At 48.5% G+C, this 17,902-nt stretch overlaps 1 protein-coding gene across 1 annotated transcript; it reads left to right on the forward strand.

The window, feature by feature from the left end:
- The first annotated feature begins 1,664 nt into the window (after positions 1-1,664).
- Positions 1,665-17,095, forward strand: ALX3 (ALX homeobox 3). The gene is made up of 4 exons (XM_051993087.1): positions 1,665-1,982; positions 9,387-9,703; positions 11,248-11,376; positions 14,936-17,095. The coding sequence occupies exons 1-4, from the start codon at positions 1,727-1,729 to the stop codon at positions 15,242-15,244; spliced, it is 1,011 nt and encodes a 336-aa protein (XP_051849047.1). The 5' UTR covers positions 1,665-1,726; the 3' UTR covers positions 15,245-17,095.
- The last annotated feature ends 807 nt before the right edge of the window (positions 17,096-17,902 follow it).

The following is a 17,902-nucleotide window of genomic DNA, read 5'->3' on the forward strand; positions in this document are numbered from 1 at the left end:
TGTCAAGTAAGCCTCAGCTCCAAGTGTTAGTGTGGATTTGCTATCCTGTGATTAGGGGCTCTAAAAGTGGTAATTCCTCTAATCTACTGTTTAAACCAATAAGGCTTCAAAGAAGCCATGGTATGTTTAATAATGGCTTAATGACTGAGATTGAGGCTAGAAACTTCTGGTTCCTATTTGGCCTTGATGTACACCACAGCCCTTGCTGAGGACAGCTAAGAAGCCCTCTTTTAACCTATGGAGGAAGAGGGGGGTGTTCACACTAGGACAAAATTTGACTTTCTTTGAGAAATGAGAATCAAATGGAAACAATTCCTGCCTTTTCTCCATCCCTTTTCTTTAGTTTCTGGTGGCCTTGAAACTAGAATATTTCATTCTAAACCAGCTTTCAGGAAGGGGGTTGAAGCAATAAAGTCATTGCTTCCCCAGGAGATTTCTGCCCAGCTGCGCTGGTTATCCATAACTTTTTTTTTTTTTAATTTCTGAAGAACCAAAACTACTACCTGCTTCTCCCACTTAATTCTTGCAGTGAAGACAGCACTCCGGGCAGGATCTTGCTTTGTTACAATTAGATCACATTTACCCTAAACACTCTTCCAAAAGCAGAGGGAGATGCAGACCGATCTCAGCGTTGGCCAAGGGCCTCTTCTTTAGGGATAGGCAAGAATTCCAGACTTTGTGGGCCCCGGAGTGAGTGGTTTTACTCCTTTAACGAAGAAATCGCTAAGCTTGCTCTCTCCACCTGTTCCAAGGCAAATGGGAAAAACTGGCATTCTCTGAACCCCGATCCAGGGCTCTTTCCACAGCCTCAACTACCATCATTATAATCCATACGCAGTCTGGAAGAGGAGGTATTCCCAGAATATCCTCAGCTCTCCTTCCACAGGGAAGCAAAGGATCTCATAGTATAGGAGACCTTTGCGAAAGGGCTGGGATACCGAGGCTTGCCTCCCTTAACTAACCCCATCAGGGATGCAGGAGAAAGCAAATGATGAGAGACACGTCTTGCCCTCGCACAGTCGCTCACTTGCCTAGAGCTCTGTGTGATTGTGTCGGTGAGGAACCGATTGGACTCCAGTTTTCCTGCGTCTGGTCTCCTAGAGCTTCTTAGATCCCGAGGTCAACTCTTCGGGAAGATGCGGCTTGTAACAAGCAGTCAGCAAAGTTCTCCCGTGGTGCCCTGGGCTTGGCTGGAAGGCTGTCCTGCCACCGGCGCTGGACAACTAGTCAGAGGATGGGGGCGGGGATGGGGCAGGAAAAAGGACCCTCCCGGACCAAGCTCACACTCTATACCTCCCGCCCCACCTTCTGTACACAGCTCCAGGGTCCACTTAGGACCTGGGTAAAGGTCTTGCGGTCCTTCTCACTCTCCGCCCATAAACTGCGCTTACCTCGGAAAATCGAGCGCAGGGTAGCCAGGGCAGGATGTGTCCGGCCTCAGAGGGGTTAATCCCCGCGCGGGGCACAGCCACACGTGACGTGGATAGTTAGTGGATTAAGTCAGGAGAAACACTACCCCCTCCCCTTCGTCCCCCGCCCCCCTTCCCCCCCCCCGCGGCGCGCGCTGCTCTCGGGGTCTCCGGGGCCCAGTTCCCAGGTCCCTCCCCCCTTGGCGCGCACAACTCGCTAGGGCAGCGCGAGCCCCAGAGCCGGCCGGCCTGGCAGCCCGTCTCCGCGTAAGTGCACAAGCTCCCCGGCCCCAGGCCCGGGCCCCCAGGAGGCCTTCATGGAGCCCGAGCGCTGCCTGCCTTATGGAGCGGGTCCCGGAGCTTACCCAGCGGGGGCCGACAAGCCCCCAGGACCCCCGCCTCACCTGCACCCAGCTCCACTCCCCGGACCCCGGATTGCTCGCTACGCGACGACCTGCGGAACACTGGAGCCTTATTCCCCGGAGGCGGCCAAGCCCCCCGCCAAGTACCTGCAGGAATCCGGGCCTGGGCCGACCCTCAACGGCAGGCGCTTTTACGAGGCCCCTGCGGAAGGTAACGCTGGTGGGAGGCTACGGTCGGGCAGGGAGGCTACGGAGACAGACTCGGGGATGCCGGGCTAAGTTCTGCGGACTCTCGGAGCAGCGAGGAGGCTGGGGACTCGGGGTCCCTCTCTCTGCACACAGGGCCCTCCCTTCCATTTATCTTTTTCCTCAACTCTGGAAATCTCTCTCATTTTCTCCCCGTTCAGATTTCGATTCAGAGCCACCCCGAAAGTTTTGTTTGCATTCCCTCTGCAATTGTCTGAACTGGCTCCGGGAAAGCCTGGCCAGGGAACCGAAATCTGCTGCCCTGGGGCTGGTGGGGAGCTTTGAGGGCGAAGAGGGGGAGATTTGGGGCTGCTGGTGAAAGCCGCCCGAGGGGATGATCGTGGCGGGCAGACTGAGCGAGACTGCTGGGCTGGGGTGGGGAGCAGAGTGCAAGCTGCCCGAGATCTCTGGACTTGACTGGTCCTGATCATTGCAGCCCAGCCCAGCCCGGCGCGAGATGACCCGGCCTAAGGAAGCCAGTCTTTTGTGTCTCGCCCTCTTCTCTGGTTCTCAGCTCCTGCTTTCCTCCATAAGCCTTTTTCTTTCAGCCGGGGACCCGACTAGTCCTCAGGTTCCTTCTCCACTGTTTTGATTTCTTTTCCCCTGGCCAGTATCAGAAGGGCCTGGCTCCCTAAACAAATAGCGACTTGGCTTCTAGAGCAATTGTCCAGCCAGTCATTCGACTATCCTCATCTATAATACGGTTGTTTTTGTTTTTTCCCCTTAACTGTTCGAACACTGATTCGCCGAAGTTAGAGTCACTAAGAGTTTTGCTGTTTCTATTTTCAATTCTGTCTAGGTCCAGGGCCCGGGCTTCCCGAATTGGATAGAAGGTTCCTTTTCGGGATATTTGGGTTCTCGAGTTCCTTCTAGGTTAACCGCTTGCTCTTTCCCAGGAAGTTGACCTTTTCTTGCGGCCGAGAATGCTACGGACACAGCTTGAGGGATCATATCTCAGTTGAGTAGAAAGCACCACGTAGCAACAAAAAACCCCACTGGTGCCTCTAGAACCAGAGTTTTCAGCTCTATGAGCTCCGGGCCCAGGGAAATCTGACCCATACAACCCTCGGCTGAGCCTGGTCTTCTCTGTATTCCCTTCGGTCCCCATCTGCACGTTGGATCTCAGCACACCCTCTTGGATAACTCCTATCTATGGTTTGCTCTTTGCCGAAGGAGTCAACGAGGCCTGGATCTCAAAACTGCCTGCTGCCAGCCATAAAAGAGGAGAAGGCCCTCGAAGAGCGTCCTCCTCCCCTAGAACTTGTGGCCCAACCAGTGTGAGCTGCCAGCCTCGAGCTAAACTCCCAGGCCTACTCAGGTCCCCAGTCCGCCATCCATCCATCCCCTGGCTTTGGTCTTTGCTTCCTTTCCCCATGTTGGGCTGGGCGCAAGAGAGGAGAAGGGGGCTGGGGGTCAGCTGTAGGAAATGATTGACTCGTCGGTCCTTCATGTCTGCGTTCTTTGAAAAGTGGCTCTCCTGATAAAAACCACAGTTGGGACTTAATGAGAAGCAGTTGGTCTGGCTCCTCAGATCCCCGCGCAGACAGAGGGGCCGCCTGCTTTGTAAACAGTAGAGGTGGAACAGGTACAGCGGCCCGCCCTGAGGTGGTAAAACCTGGCTTGGCACAGCCAAGAGAGGTGGGGGGCCCGGAGAACCCAGGAATTTCTCTCCCCCGTTTTCCATCCCTCACTACCCTCAATAGAGCTGCCTGCTTGGCCTCCGGGGTCGGCGTTCCCGCAGCGCTCCGGTCTGGGGAGCACTTACCCTTTATGTGGTTGATACAGGGTCAAGGAAGGGCCAGGAAAAAGAGGGAACAATGCTGTGGGCACTGCAACACCTGAGCGTCTCAAAGACCTGAGCCCCTGGAACAAGCAGGAAAGGGGGGAGAGAGGATTGGTTAGAAAATCAGTGTCGAACAGCGAGGATGAGAAGAGATTGGAAGCGTTTACGCAAAAACGAAAATTAAAACAAGCAAAAGAAAGATATCGGAAACGCAGCGAGTGCCGAGACTGTTGGCAGAAAAAAATTTTTTTTTTTTTCAGAGGAAGAAAGAGGAAATGAAAGGAAAACAAAAGAGATAAGAAAATTAAGGGAAAACAGCTGTAACGGAAGGAAAAGAAACAAAGCGGGAGAGGAAAAAAAAGAAGCTAACGAAAGAACGAAAGAAACGGGAAGGAGAGGAGGAGATGAATAGAGAACGAAAGAAAGATGAATAGAGAAGATGCGTGAAAGATGGAAAGAAAAGAAGAACAAAAGGACAAAATAAAAAAGAATCAGAAAGGAAAGAAACCACCGGGGCTGTCCTTAGCGCTTAAGGAAGAGAGCAAGAAAGGAATATTTCAAAGAAAGATGGAAGAGAAAAAGATCGAAATATTGGGAAGCCGGGGATGGCCTCGGACAATTCCGAGACTCTGCCGAGAAGAACGCTCTTTCCGAGGCCGAGGGGACGATTTGGACGCCGACGCGCAGGAGTCCGGAGCCCGGAGTCCGAAGCTAGGGAGGTAAAGGACCAGTCGCTGGTTCGAATTCTCGGGGGCTAGCGCGGCACTGCGGCGGCGGCACTGTTTTGGAGCCCCAGTCCAGTTGCCCAGTGGTGGAGAGAAATGGGGAAAGCTAGCTCATTTCCCGAGCTTTTAATAACGGGTTCGAAACATTTCCAGTCCAGACCAGTAATTGTGCAGCTGCTCCCCATCTGGCCCGATCGGTGTCTTTACAAATCGGGTTAATTTTTCCAGAAAAAAATGCCTCGGCTCCACTCCGCCTCCGCCCGCGCCTGCGGCCGCTTCTTCCTGCTTCTCCTGTTCCCGGGTATATTTTCTCCTTCTTGCTACTCCCCTCTCTGGTCTAGCCTCAGATCCTACTTCTGGCTCTGATTTTCTCCACCGGGTCTCGGATCCTCTCTGTCTGAGGCTCTGCCCGAGGAGGGTAAGAGAACTTTGCCTACTTTATGGGACTCGTTCGAGAACTAAAAGGTGAGTGAAGTCAGGCCAGGGACCTTTAATCCTCTTCTGCGGCCCGGCTTCCAATTCCGAGCTCGGAGCTCTGGACTTTCAGGACTCGGGACTGGAATCGAATCGAGAGCTGGAAGATGCATTCCGGGCCGAACCAGATTAATCTGTAAACGTTCCGTTGGTTCTTCTTCCCAGCCTGGGCCTCGGGCCCCGGCGGGTGGGTAAAAAGCTGGCCCAACTCTGGGGATTAGTTATCTCTCAGCGCAAGGAACACCGGCCTCCCTCTAAAAAGCAGGAGTTCTAACTTTTTCTTTGTCATAGAACGCCACCTAATCTCCCCTCCTCCCCCAGAATATCATTTCAAAATAATTTAAGTAAATGCTAAGATTAGTGAAAATAAAGATGCAATTTTTTTTTTCTCAATCCAAGTTGATGGACCCCCTGAAAGTGTCCAGATCTATGAACATCTTGCTTCGGCTTTTCTCCGCCTCGTCCCTCTTCCAGGTCTCTCTTTCCAGCCCGGAGCCCAGGCTCAAGCAGCCTCCTCCAAGCGCCCCTGCGCCTTCCTCCTCAGAAACCTACAAGATCGTACTGCCCAGTTGGAGTTTGCAGGGCAGAGGAGTAAGCGAGGAAAGCCACCGAGAAAAGCGAGCCCTCTCGGCTCGGGGCAGCACAAGGCGGTGGGGAGAGGGGCGGGGAGGCGCGAGAAAGTTAGCAGGGCCTCTTTGAGCGATTAAAAACAACCAGACCTCACAGTCCCAGAACTGCGTCCTCTCTTTCCCAGAGCTGCTCCACAAGCACCACCTTCCACCCGCACCTTCTTCCCACGGCTCGCATCCTGTGTGCGATCTTCGCTGTCCTTTTTGGGCACCCCATCCCGAGCGGGCTCCCTGTCCGGGTTTCCCTCCAGCCCAGAAACATGTCTCCTCTGGCTTCAGATTATGTTTTTCCACTGCCCTAAAACGCACCGACGCTGACTCTGTGCTCCGCTTTTCAGTCCCTGTCTGAGCTCCTGGCCCTCCAGTCCCTGAACCCTGCATTCCCCTCCACACCGCTCAGTACGTGCTCATCCTTCTACTCCCGCGGCTTTTCCGCTTTCCCGATTTCTTGGAGCTGCTTTCCGCGTGCTCTCCTCGGTTAGTGCGGATTTGCAAGCGGGCGGCTTAGTCCAGAAGGTAGGAAAAAACTCACCAGAGTCAAAGCAAAGCATGAGACCCCCAAAATCTAATTAACCGGGACCTGATACACAACAATCTCCTCTGCAGCCTCCCTGCGAGGAGCCATTCAACTTTTGCTGTAAAAGCTCCCGTTGCTCATTCCTTTTTGGGTTGTGGGGGAGAGACTGGACCGACTAAGGAAGGAGACATGAGGAAGAAGGGAATGGGACTGGAAAGGAAAGAGATTTTGCCCTCTTCCTCCATTTGTCCCCAAGTGTGCCCTTTTATGTTCCATTTGCCCCCTTATTATAGGTCTTATCACGATCTCCTAGTTTATTCCATTTTCGAAAAGCGTCCCTTTTATGTTCCCTTTACCCCCTTATTATATCTTGTCACGATCTCCTACTTTATTCCATTTTCGAAAAGCGTCCCTTTTATGTTTCATTTACCCCCTTATTGTAGATCTTATCATGATCTCCTAGAAGTTCACTCCATTTTCGAAAAGTGCTCCTCGTTAAGACTTTTGCCCCCTTACCACCAAAGGCTATATTTGCGTCTTTGCAACATTCACCCATCAAACTGCCCTCACCAATTGCTGTATACGAAAAGAAATGCATTAAAGTGCCTTCCGAAGAGAGAGGGGTCTGGAGCTGACGTTAGGGGGAAACGGGCACAGAATAAGGGCGCTTAACCTTCGGCTGGGACTTTGCAGAGTTGTAGGGTGGGTATAGTATAGAATTCGGCCCCCAAGGGTTTTTTCATGTCCCTACCGTTCCCTCTCCACCCCAACCTTTTTATGTTCACACTCTTTCTGTGTCCACTATTTGCGATAAAGTTGTCAGCTTATTGTCTTTTACATCTTCTTTCATTTCTTTTCTAACTTTTTCTCCCTAGTCTTTTATATCATTTTTTTTTCCTTTTTCCTTTCCTCCATTCTCCCACTGGCCGCTCCCAGACAATTTCCTGGGTTGCCCTGCATTAGTAGAGGAAAACTCTTGAGAAAAGCTATCTTGAGCCCCCTTTCTCCTGAAACTCTTGACAGAGGAGCTGATAAGGGGTCCCAGAGTTGGTTCCATCTTCTCCTTTGTCAAAGTTGGAGGGAGTACAATACATCCACAACTTTGCTGTCTGATCCTATCTAAGACAGCTAATGTGAGCTGTGTTGTGTTTGAGTGGAATTCCAAAAAGTCCAAAGGTGATAAGGAAAAGGAGGTTTGATTCTTTGAGAAGGACTTATAGAAAGGATAAGCATCTCAGGCAGCTACAGCTTGAGGTTCTTTGCCCAAAGAATCTTTTTCAATCTCTATTTCAAGATCAAATCTTTCCTCAACTCCCCCCCCCCCATATTGGGAAATACAGTTCACACGAATCCTTGGTCTCCTTCAGTATACATCTGGAGCTGGGGGCCCTGATGGATCTCCAAAATAGACATTCTCCTTGAACGAGGGTCCCCTATCCCCCCACTAAGCTCGATTTTTAAGTGGCCCTCCAAAACCATGATGTCTGCATGTTTTTGCCAGGAAATGGAGATAGATTTCCAAGCCATTATTCTTCTGCACATATTCCCTGATTGTTAATGAAATTCTTATGCCTAGGAAATTTTGTTGTCTTGCTGATCAAGACCTCCCCAAAGTAGGTCTCAACACTTGCTCCTGGTTATCAGACCTCTAGACTGAGATTTGGTGCCTTTAAGCCAGTGCTGCTCCTTCTACCTTCTCCATTGCCCTTAGCTCCCAAAAAACATATTCTACAAGTCATTTTGATTCACCCAGGCAGATTCCTGCTTGTCCTTAAGAAAGGTTTTGCCTGCCAATGTTAAGAAAAATGTGCCCCAGTTTGCCTAGATGATGGTTCCATCGGGGAAGGAGACACAAGAAACTAGCAAATGGAAAATCTGGTAATTCTGCCTAGAGCTTTCCCTAATTTCCTAGTCTGAGGCTAGTTATGTGATCTTGTCACCAAAATTCCCAGGAAACTGCCTCTCTTTTGCTGGACCTCAGAGGGGGGTGGGAATGAGTCCCTGCTGGGAATGAGGCCAGTGACAGGGAAGGGGGATGTGAGAGTAAGAAAGTGGTACATTATTCCTATAGCTCTCTTGGGATAGCTGAGAGGGGAACTTTATGGGGGTACTGCTGGAGGGGTGGTCTGTTGTCTATGGGAGTGGGTGAAGGAGATGGCCGTGACCTATTTTTCACCATTCTCAGAAATGGTAGATCTCCACAAGTACTTCCTGAGAGAGAGGGAGTTAACATTTGAGATTGGGACTGCTGGGAACAGTTCCCAGCCTGCAAATGGATTACCCCTTGCTCTTTACTTTTTAGGTTGTGGGGGAGAGGCTAGACCAACTAAGGAAGGAGACAGGAGGGAAAAGGGAATGGGACTGGAAAGCAAAGAGATTTTACCATCATTCCTCCATTTGTCCCCAAGTGTGTCCCTTTTATGTTCCATTTACCCCCTTATTGTAGGTCTTCTCATGATCTCTAACACTTCCCGAATGTTTGTAACTTCCTTTCAATGATGGGTACATCAGGACTTCTGGAGTCATTTGGAATGGAATCCTCTTCACTGACTCTTCTCCTTAGAGGCTCCATTTCTGTTGAACTGTATTGCAGTGAAGAGAGAACCCTGGTTTTTAATTTAGTCAATAAGATCCAGGGATTAGGATGGGGATTGGACATGGAGAAACACTATTGGAAACTTCATTCCTTGAGGCAGAATTTTCTGTTTTAGCTTGAGATGTTGAGTTAATCCTAAGAGTTGAAGCTCAGAGTTTGTCCTTCGGATTTTGGGGGGTACCTGGTCATAATGAAGAATGGATTGCCAGGAGACGAGAAATAAGATTGCTTGAAATCAGGCATTTGTTTCTAGGCAAAGGTGGGGGGTGGGGGAGAACAATTCATCGGCCACTCCTTTCGCTCACCAACCTCCTGCCCAGGGTGGCCATTCCCAGACATAAGCATCAGACCTGGCACCCTGTAAGAGACATCCACATGGAACATTTCCCTGAGGCACATCTCAGTGCCTCTCCCTGGACTCCCAGACCGTCTAGGACCTGCTCCCTGTTCTGTTTTACTCTTGCCTAGACCACAGAGCACATGGCTCCCCAGGGCCCCCTCCACAGGCAGCCCTCAGAATGCCAGGCGCCTACTGAGGAGGGAGGGGGAGGTGGAGCCAGGAGACGTCAATATTCCCCCCCCCCATTCCACCCACAAAACCCCAGAGTCCCCTTTCCATCCCTCCCTTTGTGTTTTCCATTACAGTGGAAGAGAAGGTCTCCAAAGTCACCAGCTTCCCCCCACTGCCTCTAGACTGTCCAGGGGGCCCCTTGGAGGGACCTCCAGAGCTAAGAGGTTCCCCAGCACCCTGCCTGGCCAGGCTTCGGGGACCTCTCAGCCCCCAGCTCACTGACTCAATGGAACTACCCAAGAACAAAAACAAAAAACGGAGGAACCGAACCACGTTCAGCACCTTCCAGCTGGAAGAGCTGGAGAAGGTTTTCCAGAAGACCCATTACCCTGATGTGTATGCAAGAGAACAGCTAGCCCTCAGGACCGACCTGACTGAGGCCCGGGTACAGGTGAGGAGACTCAAGTCACCTCTCTTCCTGTCACTGCCTGCTTGGAATCCCTTATCTTTAAAAAGCAGGAGATGGGAGACACAGAGGGTGGAGATCAAGGATGGGTCAAAGGGCCATCACACAGATATGGGTGACATCTCTGGGACATGGACGTCAGAGGAAACTCTTCTAGGGGATGTGACTGGGTTGTGGTAAGATACTCAAATACCTAACCTGAGAAGTCTGGCTGTTTTGGCGGGGAGAAGAAGTGAGTAGAAGAGGGGTTCATGTTCCACCTGAAAAGCAGTTGCATGGAATAGCGAGGCTCTTACACTGTCACTCTCACTGGTTTCTTGACTTTTGCAAGGACCCAAGCATAACAAGTTTGGTTGACCTGATTTCCCATTTCCAATATTCAAATCCAAGAGTATTTGGTCTAATTTCTTGGATAGGCTTCTGGGAGGAACTAGAAATCCTATGGCCAAGATCTAGGAAAAGGGAAGAGGTAGAGAGTGGGGGAAGACTGAGCCTGAAACTATGGCAACGAATAAGAAATGATATTCCAAAGCTACATCTTGTTCACAAGAGGAAAATGTCACCCGGGCTTCCCTAAGCAACCCCAAAATAGGGCTGGAGTAAGAATGATCAGGGAATCACTTCTGTATTAAGAAGTTCCAGTGCCACAGAGACAACTAGGCAGGGCAAAGCTCTTAGTGCCACGAAGCTACTGCCAGACTCAGGAGGGGTAAGAGGAGAGAAACAGAGGCAAACACAGAAAAAGGGAGACAGAGAGAGAAGAGTGTGTGTGTGTGTGTGTGTGTGTGTGTGTGTGTGTGTGTGTGTGAGAGAGAGAGAGAGAGAGAGAGAGAGGAGAGAGAGAGAGAGAGAGAGAAAAGAAAAAGAAGAGAGAGAGAGAGAGAGAGAGAGAAGAGAGAGAGAGAGAGAAAAGAAAAAGAAGAGAGAGAGAGAGAAGAGAGAAAGAAGAGAGAGAAGAGAGAAGGAAGAGAAAGAGAGAAGAGAGAAGAGAAAAAGGAGAGAGAGAGAGAGAGAGAGAGAGAGAGAGAGAGAGAGAGAAGAGAGAGAGAGAGAGAGAGAGAGAGAGAGAGAGAGAGAGAGAGAGAGAGAGAGAGAGAGACATTGACAGAGCCAGAGAGAGAAAAAGAGGGAGGGAGAAAGGGAGAGAGGGAGGGAAGAAAGAAAGGAGGGAGAGAAGAATTAGAAATCTTCACACCAGGGTCTGGAGAAACATCTAGAAGAATGAGTCAGGTCTGGAGGAGACTAATAAAACCCCTCCTCTATCGTGGACGTCTCCAGGTCCCTGACTTACAGGCTTGTGAGTGGTTTATAGATTTATTATCCCCTGTAGTCCCAGACCACAGAAGGACACACCCACCTCCCACTCTGTTCTCTCTGGGTCTTCATTCTGGCTGTTTGCTTCTGGGCTCTCCTCCCTTCAAAGCTGGCTCTGGGATCCCATGGAGCCTCTACCCCCTTCCCAATTGGCTGCTTCACTAGGGGACCTTCCCATCTTTCCTCTCTCCTCCTCCTCTTCCCTCCCCCCAAAGGTCTGGTTCCAGAACCGAAGAGCTAAATGGAGGAAACGGGAGAGATATGGGAAGATCCAGGAGGTGAGGAACCCCTTCACAGCCACCTATGACATTTCAGTGCTACCCCGGACAGACAGCTATCCCCAGGTAAGGTGGAGGACAGAGAGAGCCTCTGGGAACCCTAGGATATTCTACAACCTTCTCCTCCTACCCAAGCCTATCTATCTCCCTTCATTTTGGCTCTATCTAAGGTTTAGTACTTCCATGGGGGTTTGGGGGAGATGGGTACCTGTAATTAAATATGAAGAAAAGGAAAGGAAAGGAAGAAGAACAAGGGAAGCAAAAAGGGAAAGTCAATTTGTGAAAGTTCCTCTGTCAACCAGAAAAACATAATAGCAGAGCAGGGGCAAAGAACCTAGGCAAGATATTAAAATTGACTCATCCCTTGTTCACCACTGTACACTAGAGATTCGGAGCCTTCATCATAACATGTAGAACTGAATGGACACAAAATAAATAGGCACACTCCAGAAAGGGTAGAATTTCCCAACGTTGAAATAAGTGTATTTATAAAGGGTGATGTTAGAAAGTGTCCCTTCCCTTTGGGTTGGGCCCTAGGTGGCTGTCAGCTCACAGTGTTAGTCTCAGCTCTGGAAGAGAAGAAATGTCGGGGTCCTTTTTCCTCCACTATCTGCTGGGGGAAATGCTGGACAGCATTCTACAGGCTTTGTAGCTTTTTTGGTTGAAGGAAGTAAAGATGCTTAAAGCCAGAAAAGAGAAGATCAGGGATGGGGGGGTGGGGAGGGAGAAACTGGTCGTGATAGCTGCCTTCAAGTATTAGAACTATCTTGTACACTCTGCTTGGCTCCAGAGGGAGAACCACCAGCAACTTGTGGAAGATGGAGAGATAGATATGGGGTAGAACTTCCTTTCTGAAAGTGGAATGGGCAGTTTAGGAGATTCCAGATGGGTCCTCCTTCCTACTCTCCACCCCCAACCAGCTCTGCTTTATGGACTTTTGCGGGAAGAAGCTAAGTGACTACTTGTCAAATATGTGGTAAAAGGGATTTTTTTTTCCTTGTTGGATACATACAACCACCTTTTTACAGAAAAGTGATTAAGGTTCAAAGTGATTAAGAAATTTGTCCATGGTCCTTTCTTACTCTAAGATTTCATGATTTTTGAGCATTTATTTTTATTGCATCTACTTCCCTCTAGTGCAGTTCCAGCTCCCATCCGCCTTTCTCTGTTTGCATATTCTACAGAACATTGTATTTCCTAGACTAGATTTACAGTGAAATAGAAAATAATATGTGAATTCATAAATATCACATCAGGGTAAGGTCATGAGATGCGCATACATATAATTTTAAATTCAATTTTCATTCCTAGATTAAGGAACAGTCAAGGTTTCTTAAGTAAGTTCTAGGGAATCCTGGCATTCTCCAGGGTCCTATAACGTGGGGAGTGTGAGGAAGGGAAAGAAGAGAATATTTCTTTTGTAGTTCCTGAAAGAGAGAGTGGGGAAGCAGAGCCAAGATGGCAGAGTAAAGATAGAGAGAGTGCCTTAGAACACCTTCCATCATCCCCTCTTTCCCCTTTTTTCCCCCAGCTGATATGGAGGCCATAGAAAAACCCATTCATCAATTCTATTATTCCTTCCTGACTCCTAGCCAATAACTTGCTATTTTCATATTTTACTTCCTATAGAATCACCTGAAAGAATCAGACAGAGGACATAGAAGCTTTAAAATTAAATCCTTAAATAAAGATCATTATGACAATTCAGTACAACAACCCAGAAGATTATATAAAAACTTTCCCCCTCTCACTTTCCACCAATTCCTCTTCCTAATTCTCGCAGGGGCCAAGGCATTTTTTTAAAATCACCTTTCATGGAAAAATAAGAATAAATCCTTTCAGAGGAATACTCAGTCCTCTTAGCCTATTGACAATCAGAGCCAAGGGTCTCCTTCGATGTCAAGTCTTCCTTGATTTCCCTAATTGTTAGTACTCCCCTCCCCCCCAAAAATAAACGTTTGTTAAATTGAATAATAAATTCACCACACTTTTGGCCAGGAGCTGGGTGCTGACAACAATTATAATAGGACTCACATTTTGTTTTAAGTGTTTTCTACCCAACAGCCCTGAGAGGTTGGTAAAGTATACCTTGTTAACCCTACTTACAAATGAGGAAACGGAAATTCAGGGAAGGCAAGAGATAGCCTTGGTCCTCTTGTCCCTTTTCCTAGGCTCTCGAGTGGCCTAGGGACCAAGGTGGAGGTGGGGTGAGGACATTATGACTTCACTTTTCCCCTTCCTGCCTCCCCACTCTACTCCACCCCCATCTCTTAGGAGGTCAGGATGTGGGAGTGATATCGAAGAGTCCATTCAGATGCTCACCTGGAACCCTCCTCTTCTTCCCAAGGCTCTTGTCAAGCTGCTTCCCCACAGTTTGGGGGCTAACCCACTTTATTCTTTGACCATCCTTGTCCTGGAGCCCAGTTTTATTTCTCCCTAAAGAGCCGGATTGTTTTTGGGGGGTGGAGGAGAGGACACTAGATATGGAGGGAGTAGCCAAGTGGATGAGATCCTTACTTCTCTGAGTTCGAATCCTGACTCAGATGGCTATACTCTGTGTGACTGGGCACTGAACCACTCTCTGCCTCAGTTGTACAATGTGGTGGTTGTTCAGTTATTTTCAGTCTGGTCCAACTCCATTTATGACCCCATTGGGGTGGTTTGCCATTTTCTTCTCCAGCTCATTTTACAAATGAGGAAACTGAGACAAACAAAGTAAAGTGACTTAGGCAGGTTCACACAGCTAGTAAAGTGTCAGAGGCTGGATCTGAACCCCCAAACATTAATTTAAACATTTTTTTTTGCATTTCAAATTTTCTCTCACTTCTTTTCCTTCCCACTTCCAGAGATGGTAAGCAATTTGATCTAGGTTATACATGTTTAATCCTGCAAAATCTATTACCAATTTTTTTTCTTCTTTTGAAAAAATTTCTTCAATAGTATTTTATTTTTCCAAATACACATAGAGATAGTTTCCAACATTCTTTTTTGTAAGCCTTTATATTTCAAATTTTATTCTGTCTGTTCCTCACTGCCTCCCCCCCAACCCACTGCCAATACAGCAATCTGATAAAGGTTAAACCCAGACATTAACTTTTGAAACTGATGAATGGCTTGTTTTTGCTCTGCAGCTGTCACTAATAATAGCTAACATTCATATAGTGTCTACTCTGTGCTAAGCACTTTATAATTGTTGTCTCATTTGATCCTTACAATAACTTTGCTATTAGCATCCCCATTTTACAGATGGGGAAACTGAGGCAAGCAGTGGTTAAGTGGTTTACCCACGGTCACCCAGCTAGTAACTATCTGAATCCAGATTTGAATTCAGTCCTTCCAGACTCCAGGCCTGAACTCTGTCCACTTTGTGACTCAGCTGCCCAGGGACTCTGCTACATTAATTAGCACGTAACCTCACAGGTGGTGGGTAGTGAGTGGTGGAAAGGACTGAGCTCTGTTTGGGAAGACCTTGGATTTGGGGGGAGAGGAGGGGCTAGCTGCGGTTTTGTCCCCCTCCAGAGCCTAGCCTATAATGTCGGGTACTTAAAAGAATCAACCAATGCCTTACTATGTGCTAAATACTCGGGCTTTGACTTGCTAACGTACTGCCCACCTCTCATTGCAGCTGCAGAGCAACCTGTGGCCCAGTCCAGGCTCCGGGAGCCCCGGAGGCCCCTGTCTGATGCCCCCAGAGGGGATTCCATCCCCGTGCACGTCACCGTACTCCCATTCCCACAGCAATGTGGCTGGTTTTATGGGCGTGCCAGCTTCCCCGGGACCTCCTCCGGGCATCTATTCCATCCATGGATTCTCCCCGGCTCTGGGGGGCCACAGCTTTGAGACAGCCCCTGATGGTGACTACAAGTCTCCCAGCCTGGTCTCTCTGAGGATGAAGCCCAAAGAGCCACCAACCCTCCTCAACTGGACCACGTGATTGGGTCACCCCAATTCTGGACTGCCTCCTCCTGGACTGCCCTACAGATCTTCCTCATCAGATGCAGCCAGTCCTTATTCTTTTTTTTTCCAGTCCTTATTCTTAATCTACCCCCCCCCAAGTCCCATATACAGGAGAGGGATCATTTCTGCCTCTATTAATTTTTAGACACCAGAGAGGGCACATCCTCTACCCCTCATCTGCCACTCTCACCCACCCTACCCCTCACACAGAGAGGTCCAAAGCAGCTGTGTCTACCCCAAGTCCAACAATGGACTGGAATTGTCTTCCTTCCTTCCTTTCCTTTTCCTCTTATCCTCCCTTCTTTTTTCTCCTTCCATTCATCTTCCTTCATTCCTTTTTCCCCTCCTCCCTCCTTTCCTTCCTTCTTTTCTTCCTTTCCTTTTTCCTCTTATCTTTCCTTTTTTCCTTCCATTCCTCTCCCTTCCTTCCTTTTTCTTCCCTCTTCCCTTCTTCTTCTTCCTTCCTTCCTCTCTCCCTCCCACCCTTCTTTTTTTCCTCCCTTCCTTTCTTCTTTTTTTTCTTTCCTTCCCAGTAGCTCTGCAGAGATGATAGGAATTTTCCACCTGCCTGGGCACTTCAATAGCCACCTGGACATCTTAGCCCTTTTTCTAATCTGCTCCCCATCCTTGGGGTTGGGGAGATTTGGGAAACAGCTGCTCTTCCTCCCTTGAGGCTCTTTCTCATTCAATCTGCAGACTCCCAGATTCAGGGAGTCCCCGTTCGTGGTAGTGATGGGGCCTCAGGTAGATGAGGTAAGAGCTGGATTGGTGAATGCTACAGAACACCATGAAGCTTCCATTGGGGGACAGCATTAAGGAGACAACAATAGGCAGCCAGCCAAAGTGGCCCCAACTGTGCCAGTGACAATGGCAATGATACTGAGAACTGATGCCCTTTTCTAAGTGCTTTCCCATATCTCCTCCTGAGTGATTCTCATACTCTCATTACCCAGTAAGAAGGGTGCCAACGAGAGGAGGTCAGGTCGATCTGTTCCATGTTTTCTCTTGGTGGCAGGGACCATAGTGGAAGTCCTTTGGACAATCCTTGGTTCTACAGATGAAGAGTTAATAAGAGACAGAGCTGGGATTTGAATCCAGGCCTTCTTTGGGGCTTTTAATTCTACTATTCTGTTGAAGGAGATTTTAACCATTTTCCACTTCAAAATGTTTCTTATCCTTATTCCCAGCCAACAGCAGGAGAAGAGGGAGTAAGGAGGAACCTGTTAAATGGGATGGGATGGGATGGGAGTGGGAAGGCAGCTGAGATGACTGACAGGGCTCAATGGCATGATGTCCCAGTCCACCACAGCATGAAAATCTTCAAGGATGAAGAGAATTTCATGGTGTTGGGTTTTCCTTATCCCCACTCTCAAAGCCCTTGAACCCTGCTCCCTCCCAGAGGAATAGATGTGTTATTTGGGGAGGCTTTTCCTCTGGACCCTACACCTCCCTCATTCTTGAACCCCCTTTTCCCATTAGTCTATGGAGTCATCCCCTGGTTCCCTAAGGAACTGAAATTCCAAAGCAAATCACCAAATATGGCAATTTTGGTGAGCCTTCCCATGGTGTAGGTCCAGAGCCATCACAGAGCTGTGCCAGGCTATTGTCATGGAAACACCAATGGTTCCCAAACCCCCTCCTCCCAAACCCTGGAACCATTGGTTGGCTCCTCAGTAAAGAAGAGCTATGACCCAATTCCTCCGTAGTCTCCCCATCAGGGGACACCAAATAAATGTTGACCCCGTGATATTCTAACCACCCTATTTTGTAAAAACTACATCCGCAAAGTTTTTGTCATTGTCATAAACAATAAAGGGCTTTCTTTTTATCCTTTTTTTTTTTTAAAGAGAGGACTGATTTCTGATGCCTTAGGCTAAGTCCTTGGTTGTTTGCAATCTAGTATGGGATGTCAAGACACATTCATGTGGGAAGTAGCCATTGCTTGTCCCTCTTTCCCATGCAGAATGCCATCTGTATCCCCTCCCACAGTGAGACCATGAAGCCAGAGTTGTAGGCTATTGAAACTTAAAGAGATGATAAAATCTGGGCCTCTTCCTCCAAGTCCCATAGCTAATAGATATTGGACCTGGAAATAGAGTCAAGGCTTCCTGACAAGTCCCTAATCATTTTCTGATAGTCTTTTCCCCAGACACATACATATTTCTCAATTCTTCCTTCAGGGACTCCTGGACCAGGCCCCAATGTCTTGCTCTAAAGAGAGACCCAAATTCCACTCCTAATCCTAAGAGAAGGAAGAGCTAATGGAAGGACTGGGAAGTTTTGGATCAAGTGCCAGACTTGGAATTGGGAAATTGTCATTCATTCACTTTAGTCATGATCTTATTCCCCATTTGTGACCCCATTGGGAGTTTTCTTGGCAAAGATACTGTAGTATTTGCCATTTTCTTCTCCATTTTACAGATGAGGAAACTGAGGCAAAAAGGGTGAAGTGACCTGTCTAGGGTCACCCAGGTAGGAAGTATCTGAGGCCAGATTTGAATTCAGGTTTTCCTGACTTCAGACCTGGTGCTCTATCCAGTGCACCACCTAGCTGCCTCACATCTGGGTTCAAATTCTGCCTCGGACATGTATTAGCAGGATGATCTAAGATAAGTGCCTTGGTTTTTTTCATCTA

This window comes from Antechinus flavipes, chromosome 4, assembly GCF_016432865.1.
Source record: "Antechinus flavipes isolate AdamAnt ecotype Samford, QLD, Australia chromosome 4, AdamAnt_v2, whole genome shotgun sequence".
Taxonomy (NCBI): Eukaryota; Metazoa; Chordata; class Mammalia; order Dasyuromorphia; family Dasyuridae; genus Antechinus; species Antechinus flavipes.